General features: G+C 37.7%; 1 protein-coding gene across 7 annotated transcripts in view; it reads right to left on the minus strand.

Annotated features, from left to right (window-relative positions):
- Nucleotides 1-17,947, minus strand: part of TRPC1 (transient receptor potential cation channel subfamily C member 1) — a 66,033-nt gene extending 48,086 nt beyond the window's left edge. For 2 of the 7 annotated variants that reach the window (XM_043595222.1, XM_043595219.1), the window contains exons 1-2: nt 17,523-17,947; nt 3,525-3,679 (exon numbers count right to left, since the gene is read on the minus strand). In XM_043595222.1, coding sequence (XP_043451157.1) covers nt 3,525-3,679; nt 17,523-17,697 — 330 coding nt within the window. In that variant the 5' untranslated portion in view covers nt 17,698-17,947. The remainder of the gene's footprint in view (nt 1-3,524; nt 3,680-17,522) is intronic. The other 5 variants (XM_043595218.1, XM_043595224.1, XM_043595223.1 and 2 more) reach the window with 4 other exon arrangements.
- Between the last annotated feature and the right edge of the window lie 3,066 nt (nt 17,948-21,013).

A 21,013-nucleotide genomic window follows, 5' to 3' on the forward strand; every position in this document is an offset into this window, starting at 1 on the left:
TTGGAGACTGCCTGATACCCCCCAAATAAATAGGACTAAAACCAGAATTCACATTTCTCTGCCCCACGCTTGACTTAACTTCTTTCATCCTTCTCCCAGCCACCTATGTTTAACATTTCCAAATCATCCTAGACTTTTTAAATTCTCCCCTCCAAATTTAAATACTAAGTTCTATCAACTCTTCCTTCATAACATCTTTCACATCTGCCATTTTTCCTCCTATTCTTGTAGCTACTATTCTAGTTCAGGCTTTAACCTCTTCATATCTGGATTACTGTAAAAACTGTTCACCCAAGCTATGGCCTTCCCCACTTTCCATTTTTTAATCTATACTGAACACAGCCACTAGAATGGTTTTCCTAAAATATTACTGGACACATCACATTCTTCCTCAAAAATCATTTAATGACCCCACTATCTATACACCCAAATTCCTTAGCCTGGCATTCAGGCCCTTTTCATTAGTTTTGTTTTAGTTATTTTTCCAGATATTTCCCACTACCATCCAGCCCAAATAATTTCCTCAGAAGGCTAAATTATCCATTGTCTCAAAAATATACATTGCATGTGCTTTTGTTTACATCCTTTTCCACATCTCCTATTCCAGAGCTATCTGTACATTTTTGAGAGTAGTTTCAGTAGTAGGTAAAAGCATGGACCCTGGAGCCAGAACCTGGGTTCAAATTCCAAGTCTGCCATTTGTGTTGTACCTTTGGGCATGTTACTTAACCTTTTTGTATACTGGTTCTCTCCACTATAATATGGAAATAATAATAGTACCTATCTCATAGGGCTGTGGTGAGGACTAAAGAAGTGAATATATTTAAGATTCCTAGCATACAATAGCACTACATAAATATTGGTAATTATTAATGTTTGAAAGCTGAGCTCAAGTGACACACTTCCATGAAACCTTGATAGCAGATACACAGTGACTTTCTCTTTTCTATGTTTCCAAAACATCTGTTGTAAAGCACAAAAGTTTAACCATAAAACATGGTTTTTCAATAGTAACATTATTGACATTTGGGGCCCGATAATTCTTTGTTGTGGGGCTGTCTTGTGCACTGCAGGATGTTTAGCAGTATCCCTACCCTCCACCTACCACATGCCAGTGGTGGTCCATCCACCAGTTGCGAAACCAAAAATGTCTCCAGATATTATCAAATGTCCCCTGGAGAGCAAAATTGTCCAGTTGAGAGCCACTAGCATAACGCAAGATAAAATACATAATAGCACTTTTTAACCTCAAAGTAATACACAAGGGTCAAGTATTATAATACACTCAGTACTTATCAAATACACTTCTGCATTATTTAAGTGATTAGAAATTCATATGTACAGTTGAAAAATACAGGGGTTAGGTAGGGGTGTCCACCCCCCACATACTCAAAAATCTGCATATAACTTTTGACTCCCCCAAAATTCAATTACTAATAGCATGTTGACCAAAGCCTCACCAATAACAGTCAATTAACATATATTTTGCATGTTATGTGTATTATACACTGTATTCTAACAATAAAATAAGCTAGAAAAAAGAACGTTATTAAGAAAATCATAAGGTAAAGAAAATACATTTACAGTACTACACTGCAAAAAATCCACATATAAATGGACCCATGCAGTTCAAATTTGTATTGTTTAAGGGTCAACTATACTTTCATTGTCCAATTAGTTTTAATATCCTTTAGTACACACCTCATGTTTTACTTATTCATTTCCACAATCACACCCAACCAAACGCTTTGGACATCTGTTGATAGGTAAGACGGAGATAACCTGAGACAGAACACAGTGAACTGGAAAGAGCATGGGATTTGCAGTCAGAAGATCAGGTTCAAATCTTGGCTTTCCTCTCACTCACTTTAGAACTTTGGGCAATTCATTAAAGTCTATGAGCCTCAGTTTTCCGGTCTATAAAATATAACAGCTATATAGGCTGGCTATGATGTTCAAATGTGATCAGGAACCATGTATACTGCAGAATTATTATATACACAGGATCATGTATGTAAAAAGATAAAAATGATTATCATACTATAATACTTCTTTTATCCAGAATCATCAGGGTCCTTCTTTATAACTATTTTCTAGGTCACTGAAGCTTATGCCTTTAAGTGTTTCACTTTGAAATTTAAACTATTTTGATGGCAGCTTTCTGCTTTCAGAAGTACTATACATATTCTTCTTTCTTCCAAAACAATAGGTACTGAATATAATTTAACTTTTCCTCACTTATTCTGAGCCATTGTTATAAACATTGATTACCATCCCAACATACAACTTCTTCAGAGATTATCAGATATGTAATGCTTTTGACCTCTTTATTAAAGAGAGTCAGAGGTACTGTGCCCCATTTTGTTTTTCTGCAGCCCTCATGTCCCTTCTGTTGCCCCTCTAATTCTCTATGGATTAGAAGAGTAAGTATTATAAGTTTGTTAAAGTTGAAGGAGAGCTCCAGTACTCTATTGACTAAAGTTCATAAATGGAAAAATTCACGGCACCTACTGCTCAGAGATGTTTTTTTGTTACTTTCTGGTTCTCAGTGGTGTTCTAGATAACTGGAATTGCTGGGAAGGCAATTTCTTTTTCTACTCCAAATATGCATGTACACAGAAAGTGCCATATATTGTAATGCATATGTATATATACACACAGTAAAAATACACATAAAACTTACTTATATTTTTTAAATTTTCTGTGAGTGCTTCCTGATGCCACTAAAATAAAAAGCCTCATTAATTTGAAGCTCCAACAGAGCAAACAATCATGCTATTTGAAAGAAAAAAAGAAGTGCAAGAATTCATGTGCTCCCATCATAAGCAAACCCAAAAGAAAAGGAAAATAATATTATTAAATTTCCTTCACAATCTCTTGACTGAATTCTTTCAAGACTTATATGCATGCCTGCTTTTCTACCTGAATTGATATGAAGACAAACAGAAAGGTCTGTATTTTCCAGTTAAAATTTTTGTTTTAACTTTTAGTTATAAGCAAACACTAAACTTCAGACAAAAAGGAAAAATTAATAAAATTTAAAAGGACAAAATAAAAGTCAAGTTAAAAATTGCATTGTGAGTCAGGAGCATTTTGTTCTTTTGTTTGTAAATTACACGGGCCACAGAAAAATCTGTTTCCCTGACACTTCCAGAACATTTGTACTATTTTTAGATATATAATATAAATAGTAATAACATAAGTAATAAAAACAAAGCCATCTTTAATAAGTCATGATAATTTACCTGTCAGATGTTATAAAACATTTATAAGGAAGGAAAAAGTCAAAATTGGGAGGAAAAAGATAAATCAAGACAAAATATACTTTTTATAAAAAGGCTTTTTCATGGTTTGTTTTTAAAACTTTTAGTGGCTCAAGACCAAATAAAGGGTGAAAGAAAGAAAGAAAAAAAAAAGAAGGAAGAAAGGGAGGGGGGAGTGGAAGAAAACTAGAAAGAAAGAAGAAAATATGGCATATCTAACAGTACTTAGAAGCTACTGGATAGAATTATCTAGCCTTGTACCTGACAACCGTAGTCCAAAAGAAGCTGTAGTATATCCAAGTTTTCGTTTTCAATAGTTATGGTAACAGCATTTCTCCCAAGCACATCTACGCAATTTATGTTCAAGTCACCTGAACTGTTTTCCTCCAAAATCTTTTTAACCATATAATAGTCACCTAAATAACAATATACAAACATAATTTAATATCCAAGACATATTAGATAAGAATGACTGTAAAAACTTAGCCTGGTGATTTAAAAGAAAATTTAAAAATCTAAACTCATTCTGCATATGGAAATGTGCAAAGAAAATGGGAACATTTCCTTGCTGAAAAACTTATATCCTGATAAAATAGTATGCACACCAACTGCAAACATAAGGAGTAAAATTTTAAGTGTGCAGTTTGAAACAAAAGTTGTTAAGTTTAAAATTCATAATTGACTGACTATAAGTAAGGAAAGAAACTTTTAGAAGATATTTAAATAATACAGAATGTCCAAAAGTACAGACTGGAAGCTAGAAAAATAAAAGAAGCTTAACGGATTTAGTTTTACATCTCATATACACATTTACTAGCACATAACAATGGTTAAAAATAAGATCTAATAACAAGCATAGAATATTAAGAAGTGGTTTTACAGGGGAAAACCTAGTTTGGAAAAGCAATGTGAATGTATACATGCTAGTAGGTATGCATAGTAAGAGGAAAGGATGCCAGAGATTCCTATCCTCTTCTCCCCATTCTCCACACACACACACACACACACACACACACACACACACACACACTCACTCACCTCATCATCTGCTTACGTGACCAGGGAATGTTCACTTCATAAATTAATAAATAATTAATGCTGGTAAGGGCTGAAGTCAGAATATTTCAAAGTGAAGTTTGACGTGTTGAGAGCATGCAGATTACCTTCCGCCTAACTCCAGCCCACATCAAAACAGTTGACTCAACAGGGTAAATGAGATTATTTATGGAGGTAATCATTTTCACCGAGGGCCCATTATATTTTATCTGTTGACTAGCTAGTGCAGTAATATAATAAGGTGGAATAAATAAAAAAAGAAGGGCTAATTAAATAAAGCAAGGTGGGTTTTGTTTATTTAACTTTTGAAACATAGGAGGAATAAACCATTTTAAGTGACTTGCAAATATAGTTGTTCCGCAAAAGTGTATGAAAAATAAACAGGAAAAGAACAATCAGAATGGAAACCACAAGGAAAAAGAAATGAGTAATTTCATGATACAGAAAGAAAAAATCCTAAAAGTGAACTAAATGAGTGGACAAGAAGGAAAACTAACAGATTTTTGTTAAAACTTTTCAAAGATTTGCTACTATTTTTAGTCAATGACTTTAAAGTTCCCACACATTTTGGAAGAAGTTGAATGGTAGTTATTTGATGGCATACTTCATTAGATTCCTCAATAAGAAAACTAGTCATGAAAAGAAATATTTTCCTCATAGCACTGCTAATTAATATTTAGATACTAATGTTCCATGGCAAAAACTTATAAAAAAAAACTTCAAAAAGTGAAGCTCTTAGTCACAAGATGAATAGTGAATATACAGATAGACCAGTGAAAATTTCACATTGTTTTGGAAAGTAACATCTTAAACCTTATTTAAGGTGAATTTATTTCAATATCTTAGTGGTAGGAAAATGCTACCCATAAAAACTCTATTTTCTTTAGTTTCATGAGGTGTCTAGGGGAGGATTAATTTTTTATTTATCCTGTTAGGGACTCATTAAGCTTGCTGAATCTAAGGACTTCTGCCCTTCATTAATTCTGCAATATTTTCAGCCATTACCTCTTCAAATATTACTTTGTCTCCATATTACTCTGTTTTCTATTGGAACTTCCATTAAGCATTATTTTGGAGGGGCATCTGGGTGGCTCAGTTGGTTAAGCGTCAACTTCGGCTCAGGTCATGATCTCATGGTTCATGGGACAATGCAGAGACTGCTTCGGATCCTTGGTCTCCCTCTCTCTGACCCTCCCCCCATCATGTGCGTGCTTTCTCTCTCTCTCAAATAAACATAAAAAAAAAAAACAAACCACACACATTATGTTGGATCATCTCATTCCAATTTGTGTCTCTAAACATTTCTTATTTTTCCTCTTTCTTGCTCTCTCTCTTGCATTCTTGATACTGTGTCCAAATCTCACTTATTCCTTATTCAATCACTTTAACTCATTTATTTTTTTAATGACTTTTTTTTTCTCCAAATTTTACTGGATTACTTTCCAAATCTTTTGTTTTACTTCCTTATGTTTTCATTTCCTTAAGATTTTAGTCATTTTAAACATACTTATTTTATGGTTTTTATATGATACTTATCAGGTCTTAAGGATTTAATCCTATTTGTTGTGCCTAGTGATTATCAATAATGGTTGACTGTCTTCTGAATTTTTAAATTGAGCATTGCAAACTCATCTTTATGCAGCTTAACTGTGGGAATCCTGGCAACCTAGTTTGAAAGCTTATCACATCAAGGATGTTTTAAGTTTGTTTCTTCCACATAACTCAGAGGTTTTGCTCCCCTATCAATCCTTTTCATTATTTATTTCTCAGTTTAGGTTTTCATGGACCAAGTAGGTAATATTAAACTCCAAGCCAACAAGAGACAGGACTATATCTGCATATTCTTACTTACAAGCTTCTCTGTAGTCTCCCAGTGCTGATGGATGGATTCTTTTCTTCATCTACAGCTTTGCTACAGGTATAATGTTTTAAGGACACTCTTCTGTTTTTCAGTCTTTTTCTCACTTTTGGATCCTGAGTGTTTCCCTTAATTTCCTGAAAGCTCAACTATTCATTTAAATGGTCGTTTGTTGTATTTTAGCTAGCATTCCTAGGTGATTTGAAGCAGAGGGTTTTTAGATTATCTAGTCAGCCTTTTGATAGAGCCAGAAAAGTATAAAGAATTGTATAAATACAATTCTGACAAAATTTTATAAACTGTAGGTACAGCAAATGGACAGAAACAACTGCTACGTTTTAAAACTTTACATCGCTGTTTAAAGAGTAATTTATTGCAAATGTCAGATACCCTAGCTTTAAGGTTTCAAAGACTACTTCCATTATACTCAGGGGGCTATACAAGAAAAAACAAACTTAAAAATCAAAACCAAATCAGTAAATTTCATCCCTAAAGATAATAAAAAGTACCACCTTGAGATAGCTGACACACATATGCAAATGAAATATTACAAACTATAGTCGCAGAACCTATAGGAAACTATAGTTTAGGTTTCTAAGTATTCCACCTAAGTTTACCTTTGCAAGCCATTTAAAACAATGTGCTATACTGTTAAACCCAGAACAATCCTAAAATTTAGGATGAGCGTATATGTAGAAAAGAGATTAGTAAATTTAAAATATATAGGAAGAAGCTAGTTATAGAGCAAGGATTACAATTTAAATGCCTTTTTATGTCAGACAAATATATACTTTTCATTTTATATTAAAGTTGCTTTTAATAATTACATGCATCTTTTATCTTTTAAAATATAATATATAGAAGAAAATGCAACATAATCTGTTTACTTTTTGGCTAGATGGTTCCTTTTTCAGTAAAGGAAAAATAACTTTTCAATCAATTCCACCCATATGCCAATTCAATAGCAAGCCTTCTTAGCCCCCTCTCCAAAATAGTTCCCATACTCATCCCCTTGTATTCATGTATACTGCTACCCTAGTCCAAACCACTATCATCTCTTTCCTGAACTCTGCAATAGATTCTTTACTGATAATAGCTGCTTACACTTCTAATACAAGGGTCAACATACTTTTTCCATAGAGGGCCACAGAGTAAATATTTTAGGCTTTATGGGCAAATACCCAAGTCTGCCTTACTGCAGAAAAGTGATTACAAACTATATGTACACAGGTGAACTCCAATGTGTTCCAACAAAACTTTATTTGTGAACACTTAAGTTCAAATTTTATATAATTTTCATATTATAAAATATTATTCTTCTTTTGATTCATTCCCAATAACTTGAAATGCAAAGTGTGAAAACTATTCTTAGCTTGCAGGCCTCACAAAAACAGGTGGTGAGGATTTGGCCTGTGGGCCATTTTGTCCACCTTGCTCTAGCCCCATTCCTTTAATCCACTGTCCACCCAGCAGCCAGAGTTGATCTTTTTAAAATTCCTATCATTCAATTCAAAACTCTTGAGGATTGGGGCACCTGGGTGGCTCAGTCTGTTGAGCTTTCGACTTAGGCTCAGGTCATGATCTCGCGGTCTGTGAGCACAAGCCCCACGTTGGGCTCTGTGCTGACAGCTCAGAGCCTGGAGCCTGCTTCAGATTCTGTGTCTCCCTCTCTCTCTGCCCCTCCCCCACTCATGCTCTGTCTCTCTGTCAAAAATAAATAAAACATTAAAAAAAATTTTTAGGGGTGCCTGGGTGGCTCAGTCGGCTGAGTGTCCGACTTCAGCTCAGGTCACGATCTCACAGTTCATGAGTTCGATCCCCGTCGGGCTCTGCGCTGACAGCTTAGAGCCTGCTTCAGGTTCTGTGTCTCCCTCTCTCTCTGCTCCTCCCCTATTCACATGCTGTCTCTCTCAAAAATAAATACATACATACATACATAAATATTTAAAAAAAAAATCTTGAGGATTGTTATAATTTTCCATCACACCTCAAATAAGTGCCAAAATCTTTATTGTGGCTTATTAATCCCTATGGGACCTGAGCTTCACAACCATTCTCCACTCACCTTATGCAACTCTCCTGTTTACTCAGTATGATCTTTCTAGACTAATGTTTTCCAAAATGCAGGCTGCAACCCCACCAGCAGTCATAAAAACAATGTAGTGAGTCCTAGATAGCAATTTAAAAAAATTAAATACTATTAGGGCGCCTGGGTGTCCTAGTCGGTTAAGCATCCAACTTCGGCTCAGGTCACTATCTCCCAATTCGCCAGCTTGAGCCCCACATCGGGCTCTCCACTATCAGCATGGAGCTTGCTTCGGATCCTCTGTCTCCCTCTCTCCCTGCCCCTCCCCTGCTTGCCTGCACATGCACACATACTCACTCTCTCTCTAAAAAATAAATAAACATTTAAAAAAATGAAATAGTATTGGGGGCACCTAGCTAGTTCAGTTGGTGGAGCATTTGACTCTTGATCTTGGAGTTGTGAGTTCAAGCCCCACACTGGATGTAGAGAATAAAAATAAAATCTTTAAAAATAAATAAACAAAATAAATAAATTAATTAATTAAATTAAATGAAATAGTATATAAAATACCAGGGTAACTCGTGAATCCTTAGCAACAACCAAAGCAGCAGAATATACTTTCTTCTCGAGTGCACATGGAACATTCTCCAAGATAGATCACATACTGGGTCACAAAACAGCCCTCAATAAATATGAAAGAATTGAGATCATACCATGTACACTTTCAGACCACAATGCTATGAAACTTAAATCAACTACAGGAAAAAGTCTGAAACACCTCCAAAAGCATGGAGGTTAAAGAACATCCTGCTAAAGAATGAATGGGTCAACCAGGCAATTAGAGAAGAAATTTAAAAATATATGGAAACAAATGAAAATGAAAATACAACAATCTAAACGCTTTGGGATGCAGCAAAGGCAGTCCTGAGAGGAAAATACATTGCAACCCAGGCCTATCTCAAGAAACAAGAAAAATCCCAAATACAAAACCTAACAGCACACCTAAAGGAACTAGAAGCAGAACAGCAAAGGCACTCCAAACCCAGCAGAAGAAAAAGAATAAAGATCAGAGCAGAAATAAATACACAGAGTCCAAAAAAACAGTAGAACAGATCAATGAAACCAAGAGTTGGCTTTTTGAAAAGATAAACAAAATTGATAAACCTCTAGCCAGGCTTCTCCAAAAGAAAAGAGAGGACTCAAATAGATAAAATCATGAATGAAAATGGATTTATTACAACCAATCCCTCAGAAATACAAGCAATTATCAGGGAATACTATGAAAAATTATATGCCAACAAACTGGACAACCTGGAAGAAATGGACAAATTCCTAAAGACCCACACACTACCAAAACTCAAACAGGAAGAAACAGAAAATTTGAACAGAGCCATAACTTGTGAAGAAATTCAATAAGTTATCAAAAATCTCCCAATAAGAGTCCTGGACGAGATGGCTTCCCTGGGGAATTCTACCAGACATTTAAAGCAGAGGTAGTACCTATCCCTCTCAAGCTGTTCCAAAAAATAAAAATGGAAGGAAAACTTCCAGACTCATTCTATGAAGCCAGCATTACTTTGATTCCCAAACCAGAGATCCAGCATAAAGAGAGAACCACAGGCCAATATCCTGATGAACATGGATGCAAAAATTCTCAATAAGATACTAGCAAATCGAATTCAACAGCATATAAAAAGAATTATTCACTATGATCAAGTGGGATTCATTCCTGGGCTGCAGGGCTGGTTCACTATTCGCAAATCAATGTGATACATCACATTATTAAAAGAAAAGAACTAGGAGATCCTGTCAATAGATGCAGAAAAAGCATTTGACAAAATACAGCATCCTTTCTTAATAAAAACCCTCAAGAAAGTTGCAAAAGAAGGAATACTTCAACATCATATAAGCCATTTATGAGAAGCCCACAGCTAATATCATCCTCAATGGGGAAAAACTGAGAGCCTTTCCCCCTGAGATCAGGAACACGACAGGGATGTCCACTCTCACCACTGTTGTTTAACATAGTGTTGGAAGTCCTAGCATCAGCAATCGGAAAACAAAATGAAATAAAAGGCATCAAAATTGGCAAAGATGAAGCCAAACTTTCACTTTTTGCAAACAACATGGTACTCTACATGGAAAACCCGATAGACTCCACCAAAAGTCTGCTATAATTGATACATGAATTCAGCAAAGTTGCAGGGTACAAAATCAATGTACAGAAATTGGTTGCATTTTTATGCACCAATAACAAAGCAAGAGAAAGAGAAATAAAGAAACTGATCCCATTCACAACTGCACCAAGAACCATAAAATAGCAAGGAATAAACCTAACCAAAGATGTAAAAGATCTGTATGCTGAAAACTATAGAAAGCTTATGAAGAAAATTGAAGAAGACACAAAGAAATGGAAGAACATTCCATGCTCATGGATTGGAACAACAAATATTGCCAAAATGTCAATACTACCCAAAGCAATCTACACATTCAATGCAATCCCAATCAAAATCGCACCAGCATTCTTCTCAAAGCTAAAGCAAGCAATCCTAAAATTTGTATGGAACCACAAAGACCCCAAATAGCCAAAGTAATAATATTGAAAAAGAAAACCAAAATGGGAGGCATCACAATCCCAGACTTTAGCCTCTACTACGAAGCTGTAATCATCAAGACAGTATAGTATTGGCACAAAAACAGACACACAGACCAATGCAATAGAGAACCAGAATTGGACCCACAAATGCATTGCCAACTAATCTTTGATAAAGCAGTAAACAGTATCCAGTGGAAAGAAGACAGTCTCTTTAACAAATGGTACTGGGAGAACTAGAGAGCCACATGCAGAAGAATGAAATTAGACCACTTTCTTACACTATACACAAAAATAAACTCAAAATGGAGGAAGGATCTGAATGTGAGACAGGAAACCATCAAAACCCTAGAGGAGAAAGCAGGAAAAAAACCTCTTTGACCTCAGCCACAGCAATTTCTTACTTGACACATCTTCAAAGTCAAGGAAATTAAAAGCAAAAATGAACTGTTGGGACCTCATCAAGATAAAAAGCTTCTGCACTGCAAAGGAAACAATCAACAAAACTAAAAAGCAACCCAAGGAATGGGAAAAGATATTTGCAAATGACATATCGGATAAAGGGTTAGTATCCAAAATATATAAAGAACTCACCAAACTCCACACCCAAAAAACAAATAATCCAGTAAAGAAATGGGCAGAAGACATGAATAAACACTTTTCCAAAGAAGACATCCAGATGGCCAGACACATGAAAAGATGCTCAACGTCACTCACCAGGGAAATAAAAATCAAAACCACACTGAGATATCACCTTACACCTGTCAGAATGGCTAAGATTAACAACTCAGGCAACAAGAGATGTTGGCGAAGATAAGGAGAAAGAGGATCTCTTTTGCATTGCTGGTGGGAATGCAAGCTGGTGCAGCCACTCTGGGAAACAGTACAGAGGTTCCTCAAAAATTAAAAACAGAACTACCTCATGACCCAGCAATAGTACTGCTGGGAATTTACCCAAGGGATACAGGACTGCTGATGCACAGGGGCGCACATACCCCAATGTGTATAGCAGCACTTTTAACAATAGCCAAATTATGGTAAGAGCCTAAATATCCATCAACTGATGAATGGATAAAGAAGATGTGGTTTATATATACAATGGAATGTTATTTGGCAATGAGAAAGAATGAAATCTGGCCATTTGCAGGAATGTGGATGGAACTGGAAGGTATTATGCTAAGTGAAATAAGTCAGTCAGACAAAGACAGATATCGTATGCTTTCACTCATATGTGGATCTTGAGAAACTTAACAGAAGACCATGGGGGTGAGGGAGGGGAAAAAAAAAGGTACCCAGAGGGAGGGAAGCAAACCATAAGAGACTCTTAAGGAATGAGAACAATCTGAGGGTTGATGGCGAGGTGGGGGAGAGGGGAAAGTGGGTGATCAGCATTGAGGAGAGCACTTGTTGGGATAAGCACTGGATGTTGTATGGAAACCAATGTGACAATAAATTATATATAAAAAAATAAATATAAATAAATAAATAAAAATTAAATAGTATATAAATACCAGAGCAATTCATAAATCCTTAGCAACAAATTCACCTTGGCCAACTTAAACTCTTAAGAAAGACAGTGGAGAAAAATTACAATATCAATTAAGAATAGGTGATTCCATTTTTTTCTTCATTAGCACCTCATTTTATTTTCAGGCATATGACAGTAAATTTCAGTATCACTAAAATGGGAGCATTAATGTTGCTCAGTTTAGTTTAATTTTATAGTATCCAAATTTTCAGTTAGTTGTGGAGTATGGGAGAATTTATCAGTCAAAAAAAAATTGTAAAGCTATTGAAACCAAGTTTCTGTAACAAACTTTTTGAGTGTGTCAACCACAGCATTCTTTTAAATTTTTTTTTAATCTTTATTTATTTTTGAGAGAGTGAGACACCGTGTGAGCAGGGGAGAAGCAGAGAGAGAGGGAGACACAGAATCTGAAGCAGGCTCCAGGCTCTGAGCTGTCAGCACAGAGCCTGATGTGGGGCTCGAATTCACGAAGTGTGAGATCATGACCTGAGCCGAAGCTGGACACTCAACTGACTGAGCCATCCAGGCGCCCCTCAACAGCAGCATTGAAATTGAACTATTAACTGAAGACACTTAAAAGATTTTATTAAAAGGAAAAAAATGACGAAGTAAAAAAATACAAAGACATGATCAAATTCAGTTACTGAATCTATAAATACAAATAGTGACAACACCGATTAAAATGTTAACTCTAGAGCAAACTTCAAATTAGCTTGAACCAGATCTTAAAAAAATAAAATACCCACAAGACTTTTACAGTGGAGATGACTTAAAAATGTAGTTTTCCCCAGAAGCACCTGGGTGGCTCATTCAGTTAAGCACCCAACTTCTGCTCAGGTCATGATCTCATGGTCATGGTTCGTGGGCTCGAGCCACAAGTCGGGCTCTATGCTGACAGTGAAGAGCCTGCTTGGGATTCTCTCTCCCTCTCTCTGCCCCTCTACCGCTCAGGCACGTGCACATGCACTCTCTTTCTCTTTCTCTCTAAAAATAAACTTATTAAAAAAATGTAGTTTTACCCAAATGTGCAAACCCCACTATTTATCATAGATGCCCCCCATGAGTTGTAATCATATTGTTATAAGTGAAACCTTCAAAATTAAAGATACTCATATATATGGTATGTTTGAATATTTTAAAAAAGAAATTACTGTGATTTCTTAGCCATTTATGACTGTTAATGAAGACTATTAATGATAATGAATATCATCTGGCAAAAAAGATTCAATCTGCTATAGGAAAAAATTATACAGCATAGAAGGTGATACATTTTTTTATAGTGAGTTGATAAATTAAGAATTATTAACAGTATATTCTTGAATCCATTAGAAAAACAATTAGAAGCAATGTTTACTTTGTAATGAGAGTCTGGTACATGACTTGAGACCCAATTCACAGTGATGCTGCAAGTTGAATAAAACTTTAGTTTATATCCTTTATGAGTTTATATAAAATTTATTTTACATCAAATAGCTAAAAAAAAAAAAGCCCCATTAAATATATTAAGGTGTTATTAATACGGCAGCTTGGTATTACTTCTCCCAAAAATGTCACCCATCTTAAAAGCAGGCTTAGCCCAAACGTATGCAAAGTTCATGTAAGCATTCAGTCATCAAGGCGCCCTCCCACACAATGCAGCAAAATCCTATCACAAAGGTGACCCAAGACTTTAGATTGAGCCCAAGGACAGCTCTCTCCATCCCTCCTGTGCCCCCATACTGAAATCTCAAGGGCATCCTGACTCATTAATTGCACGTAGAATTTCCTGAAAATACCCTTCATGGGAAGCTGACAGGGAATGAATCCAGACCAAGGTCTTTTCATCACTCCATTTTTCTGCACAAGAAGTGATCGTCAGCACATTAAAGGGTTAATACATGCTTAGCTCATGAATGCATACTAAAAGCTACCATCCTCTCCAGTTGCGTTAAAAGGGCCTAAACAAATTAACCCTTTCTCCAGCCAGCAGGCCTGAGTAAACCACAGGCTCCACAAATAAAAGTGGCTCATTATCACATTAACTCTCAAAGAGCGAGGAAAGGGGCAGGTGATAAGAATCTTGCTTAATATTTCATAAAATAGCCAGCCCTTGTTTCAATTAACTTTCACCTGAGTTGCAGCATTCTGTCTATAAAGAATATGAGTGTGCTTGCTGAGAATTTTACTAGGGACGGGGTGGGGGGGGGGAGGGTGAGAACAGACTTAACTTGATGTCACTGGTACAGGAACTTTGACTTTTTCTTCTAAATTTTACACAAAGAACCAATGATACATGCTTCTGACCTACTTTCAAGATAAATAACAGCCACTATTAAGTAGCCACTACCTGATCAGCACTTGCCTGTATCTATTGAGCTCATTTACATAAAAGCCAGCTATACAAACTATAAAATCAAACATAAAATCTTTTTCTTTCCTACGTTTTTTCTTTGCTCTTCAATCTGTACAGACCTTTCAAAAAGCCACCCACCCACTAACATACACAATGACCACTTTATCTTTTAGGAATTCTCCCTAAGTGGAATATATTATAATCATTTTGTACATGTAGAGTAGGATTGCTAAATGAAAAGGAAGATAAATATAGATATTCCACAATGGATCTGTTCTAGTGCTATTAAAGCTTTTTACTTTTATTGGATAAATAGAATCCACAGAAACAAGGTTTATAAAACATTCATAAGAGAGCAAGTTTAATCATTAACTAACAAGTCCAAATTTAGATGTCTTCTCTAATATGAATTATTTTCATTCATTCAGCTACAACTAGATTAATGTAACACAGTGGCTAAGAGCAGAGGCTCAATATAGATCTCAATTCTACCATTTCCTAGCTAATGTAACCTTGGGCAAAGTGATTTTAAAACACTGCTAAGCCTCATTTTCCTCATTTGTAAAATAGGTATAACAACAGATTTGGCTAATGGGGTTGTCAGGATGAAATGAAATCATCTTTGAAAAGTATATGCAATCTACCCTAATGGCTGTTTTAGTAAATGTTTGCCATTTGATTTGGTGAAAGCTCCAACAGTGGAAGCTATAGCTACTTCAGCAAACTTCTCACTTTTAGATTTGGTTCAGGTACACTAAAAGTTTAACACTATTAGTGAATACAAACATGTAAACAAAAAAGTACTGCTATAACTCCAATTTATTTTTCCAATGTAAACATACCATAAATAAATGTAATTTAAGCCATTTTTTCCAAATCTAAGCCAAGAATTTAACACACCTGAAACAGAAAATACCTATTTAATTGCACTCATTTAAAAAAATTCTAGGAGTGCCTGGGTGGCTCAGTTGGTTAAGCAGCAGACTCTTGATTTTAGCTCAGGTCATGTCTCACAGTTCCTGGGATCAAGCCTGGCATCGGGCTCTGTGCTGATAGCATGGAGCCTGCTTGGGATAAGCAAAAAAAAATTTTTTTTGTCTCTATTATAGAGGGGGAAAAAAAAAAGCATGCTTATTTACTTTTCACCCCAGCCCCAAAAATCCAAACCTCTCCCAAGAATCTTAATGATTTTACAAAATGGGAAACTGACAAAGAATTGGAAGCTATTTCAACTGACACTACTAGATAGGCTTCAAAACTATTACATATTAAAACTTTAATTTGAGGTATACCATGCAATAATTCTAAATATACATATAAGTACTTACTCCAACCACATATGGCATTCCTCTGTCCTCAATTTGACAGCAACATTAAATGCCCTTTCTTGACATACTTTGCTTGCTTTAAAATAACCACAGCTCAGTAAGCTGGGGTAGATGCAGCAGCCACTTACTCATTCTAGTATAACACAATCTTGTCCCTTCCCCTCTCGGAGAATCCTTGAGGGAAGAGAACTCAGATAACCCACTTCAGTAATACTAAGTAACTTTACATAATCGACAATGACTTTTGTGAGGTTATAAACATATATCCTATGTTTCTCTACATTTCCAAGACTATTCAAAGCTGTGTCCATGGTGGACTTTAACAAAGGCTTTCCTAATTTAATACTATTACATAAGAACGTAAAAGTGTCTGACAACACACATAGGTAGACTTTGTTTACATGTCAATGTGTTTTCAAAAAGTTGTGTAAATAAAATCCTATTTCAAAAGTGGCAAGAGGTTAGAGAGGCTGTGATTTATTAAAAACATGCTCATACACACAGACCAAAAAAAAAAAAAAATCCTCTGTAGTTAATCCTTTCACAGTGTAAGCTGCTCTTTGGGTTTATGTTTTGGAAGTGTGCATGATCCTAAACAGTGTGCCTAAGTGAGCATGGCCATTGTAAGGCAACTTAATAAATTTAGAAAGAGAAAAATCACAGCTCTTTCTTACATGTAGGAAATAAAGGCTGTCTTAGGGCAATTTCCCATTCCTATTATTATACGTACCAACAGAAAGCATGCTTAAATGAAGAGATTTTGTTATGGCCATAAAAACAATTGATTTCTAGGTTTTTACTTTCTTTTTAAAGAAAACTCATTAAATATATTTCACATTTTTGCCCTGTAATTGTTTTGCACTACCATTTTTTTCCCCGAAGACGACTCAGGAGCAATAAACTTTCTTCTCCAATGAAAAGCACGAACAAAGTTCCGTAAATTAAAAAAAAAGTTTGGCACTAAGGCATAATTTCTCCACGCCTGTCTTTATCTCCCCCTAGGATATTGACATACCGAATGCCATTCAACAGTCAATGAACACCAAGGCACTAGGTGGCTGAAGCTCAATAATACAAGTATGGCTGAGAGCCCATAAACATGAGGAACCTTAAACAAGGTCATGGAATTTTCGGACTAGAAGATCCAAAACTAGACAAACCCTCTGGGCTTCCAGAGAGAAAGAACAGAAGCCCCGAGAGGGAGACCAAGTCATTCAGGGGGTTAGTAGCAGAGGCGGGGGCTAAAACCCGAGGGTCTGGGTTCCCACATCGCTAGCTAAATACGGAACCCCACAAAGGGAGGCCACGGCCAGAACCGCCGCCCCAGGTGCGGGGCTGGGAGGGCTGCTCGCCGGCTGCTCCCGCCCGCCAGCTCCACTCTCAGAGGCGGCGCTGGGCGGCCCGGGCGAGACAACGGACGCGGCGGGTACAGACGCTCGGCGCGTGAGGAAAGAGTGCCCCAAAGTGAGGCTGGGGAGAGGGCGAAGGGTGTGCAGGGCAGGGGCGCCCTGAAGTGGAGAAAGGGGCCTAGCTCTCACCCTTGTCGCACGCCAGCAAGAAAAGCTTCTCATTCAGGGTGTTCTCCTCCTTCACCTCCCGCACATCCTTCAGCGCCATCACTTCGTTCGGCGACGAAGAGGAGGATGGGGAGGAAGGTAGGGAGGAGGAGGAAGCGCCCGAGAGGTCCGTGCTCGGGTACAGGGACGCCATCATCGCGGCCCATGAAGGGGGCAGGCCAGGAGACGGAGGCGGGGCCCCCACCAGCCCCGACCCCGACCCCAGCCCCGCCCCAGGGCTGGAAAAGGGATGAGTCGTTCCCACAGCCGCCTCAGCGCGCGGCCCGTTGGCCCCAAAGGGCGTCGCCTCCCCTCGAAACCAGCACTCGCCCTCCACCGACAGCCCCAGATTGGTGGCGGCGCATGCGCGGCCCCTGGGCCAGCGCCCCCTCCCCAGCCTCCGGCGCCCGGGCCGAGCCGGTCCGCGCCCCTCCGGGGACGACAGAGTGGCGCGCGCCAGGGCGGCAGCCGAGCGCGGGGCCGTGCCAGGAGCCGCAGGGGCCGCGCGGGGGGCGGCCCGGCCCGGGAGGAGGATGGGAGATCTGTGGGAAAGGAGCTCCTAGAGCGATTCTGCGCACGTCGGGCTCCCGGGATGTGGGAACCGCCAGCCCAGCTGCGCCTGGAGATGTTCGCGACTCTCCTCACGTCATCTTCCGCTCCGCTATAGCGACGACAACGGGGCCTTTTCGGTGGTGGGCGGGGCCTGTTGTGGGGGCGGGGTCTGTTGCGTCCCGCCCCCCGTTCCTCGTCTGTCAGCTGCGGCCTCTGAAGGCTTCTAATTGCTAAGGAAAAGGCGAAGACCCCAGTGCGTCCTCCCCACACCTGGGTTTCTGATTTGAGGTAATTTACCGTCTCCTGCTGCGCATAAATACGCATGGGTATGGTTAATTGAGCCTCTGACGACTTAACGTTTAGTCGACCCCACCTATGGAATTGTCTGAATATTTCGTGTTTGGGGCCTCTGCCTGGCCACGCCACCGGACTTGACCTTGTCTGTGTGTTTGGGCTAGCTATACTCATTTCTAGACTATTTTTTAACAACTTGTCTGTGATATAAAATTGGCATAACATTCCTGATGGTATACCTTTATTCACATGTAATTCACGTGTACCAACACGTAACCATTGGATAAGCATATTTTTAGGATCTACTCTAATTACAGTCCTTCCAGAGGTTTGTCTTCACATTTATAAATTTGATTTTATAAATGTGTGGTGAGCAAAAGCTGACTGAAGCGCTAACTGAAGTACTACCTACCTGAATAATTATTTTTAAAGCAAACATATTTAAAGCAGATTCGAGGCTGGGGGCGGGGGGGGGGGGGGCGCCTGGGTAGCTGTCTGTTAATCGTTGAGCGTCTGACTTCCGCCTAGGTCATGAGATCATGATCTCACTGTTGGTGGGTTTGAGCCCCAAGTCTGGCTTTGGGGTGACAGCGCCCAGCCTGCTTCGGATTCTATGTCTCCCTTTCTCTCTCTCTCTCTCTGTCCCTCCCCCACTCGTTCTACTCCCCGCCCCCCATCTCTCTCTCTCTCTCTCTCTCTCTCTGTGTCTCTCAAAAATAAACATTAAAAATTCGTCTTAAACTGCTTTGAAAAAGTAGATTTTGTCACCTTTAAAACTAGGGGGTAAAACCAGAAATTATATCTCTTGAATAATTCTTATTGCTTCTCACAACAACTATACAAAAATCAAAATTGTGCCCTTGGTGCTTTAGGTTTTTAAAGCCAATACATAAATTTACTTCAGAATATCTTCTATTTGAGGGAAGTACTTCCTATTCTATTCAGGTTGATTTGCTCTATATCTGTTCTTGTCAACACTACCAAATTTTCTAAATATAAATCTTTCTTACCATTCAAAGTCTTATTTAGATCTTCTCTAAGAGGCCCTAGGTAGATGACAAGATTGGCCACCTTTCCAAACATTGTCATGTGTTTACTCCAAAATGGCCGATTATCTATTGAATCATTTTAGCTTGTCTCTATCGCAAATCTCCCTCATTCTATACCGTTTCCAAGTTTGTATATTTGGTGGAATATCAAAATTTTTCAGTGTTAATTTGTGGCCACTGAACACAGAAATACACATGTGGGTTTATATATATGTGCTTACTTACACATTTTGTTTATATATGTAGTTACAGTCTTCATAGTCTAGTAAAATTTTTACTCACTAGCAGAACAACTCTAACCCTGATCCATCCAAAAGTTCCAGAGTGTTGGAGGGTAAAAATTCAGATGGTTCAAAAGTATAAAAAAAATTTTAATCTGGTCTTTTCAAGCTTCTGGGTTTGTGATTTCTCATCCATAAGAACTCTCACAGCAGCTGGATTAGTTTCTTAGATTCAGAGGAATTCCACCGTATGTTCATAGATAATCCTAGGAGGCAAAGTATTCGAGGATTTTTCCTTTTTCAAAGTAAGCCAGTATTGCAAATGCATTCTGTTCTTTAGAAAACTTTTTGAATCATCTCAGATGCAGCATATTTTTCTCTCTTGCCTCGCTGGTACATATTTTATGCAGCATAAATTGGAGTATTTTAACATCCCCTATATGATGAGTTTATTGTGCATTGGTGATAGTAAGATCAATAACAGAGTTATGGGGAACAATGGCGTGTAAGATTCAGAAGCAACACATTACTTACAGCAATTCAACAACCTGCAGGTACAAAAGAAGAGCCAACAACTTCAGTTGGAGAAGAGAAAAATCCAGATTCAGAGCTGGTCTTAAAAGTAGGACAGATCCTATCTACGTCTCCAAACTCTGTGCCTCTCCCTCACTCCTCTTAGGCCATATTTACCTATTTCTTTTCCTTAAATGCCTACGACTTTTCCTGGCTCAGAGCCTTTGTATTTTGTTCCCTCTGCTGAACATGTATCACCTATCTCCTCCTCATTCCTATTTCAGTCTGAATATCACATCCTTACAGAGACCATTCTTGAGCATCCAAACTAAAAGTCTTCACCCCCGTTCCCAAGTCAGTCTCTATCACATTACTATTTTATTTCCCCTACTGCATTTTATCACTACCTAAAATTCCTATTTATTATCTCTCTCCACTCGGATGCAAGATTTATGAAGTCAGGAAACTGTCTATATTTTTCTCAGCTGAATCCCCATATTTCTAGCATTTTACCTGATTCATAACAAATGTATATTAATGAACTGGTTACCTCAAATTATTTTAGTACAAACTAAATTGTAGTAATAATGCAGTTTTCTTTACTAAAAAACTTCATATTAAAGAACCAGAAGGCAGTATGATTTGGTAAGAAAAAACAAAAACAAAAACAAAACAGAGAACCACCTTCATTCCCCCCAAAAAATCTAATACAAATTTTATTTTACTAATTAAAAAAAGTTATTTTCTTTTCTTGAAAATAAACTTATGATAGATTAATTTTCAAGGTTGTATATTCTTTAAATGAAATAAACACTGACACATTTGTACATACACAGAATTTTTA

Source organism: Prionailurus bengalensis, chromosome C2 (genome assembly GCF_016509475.1).
Source record: "Prionailurus bengalensis isolate Pbe53 chromosome C2, Fcat_Pben_1.1_paternal_pri, whole genome shotgun sequence".
In the NCBI taxonomy this organism is placed as follows: domain Eukaryota; kingdom Metazoa; phylum Chordata; class Mammalia; order Carnivora; family Felidae; genus Prionailurus; species Prionailurus bengalensis.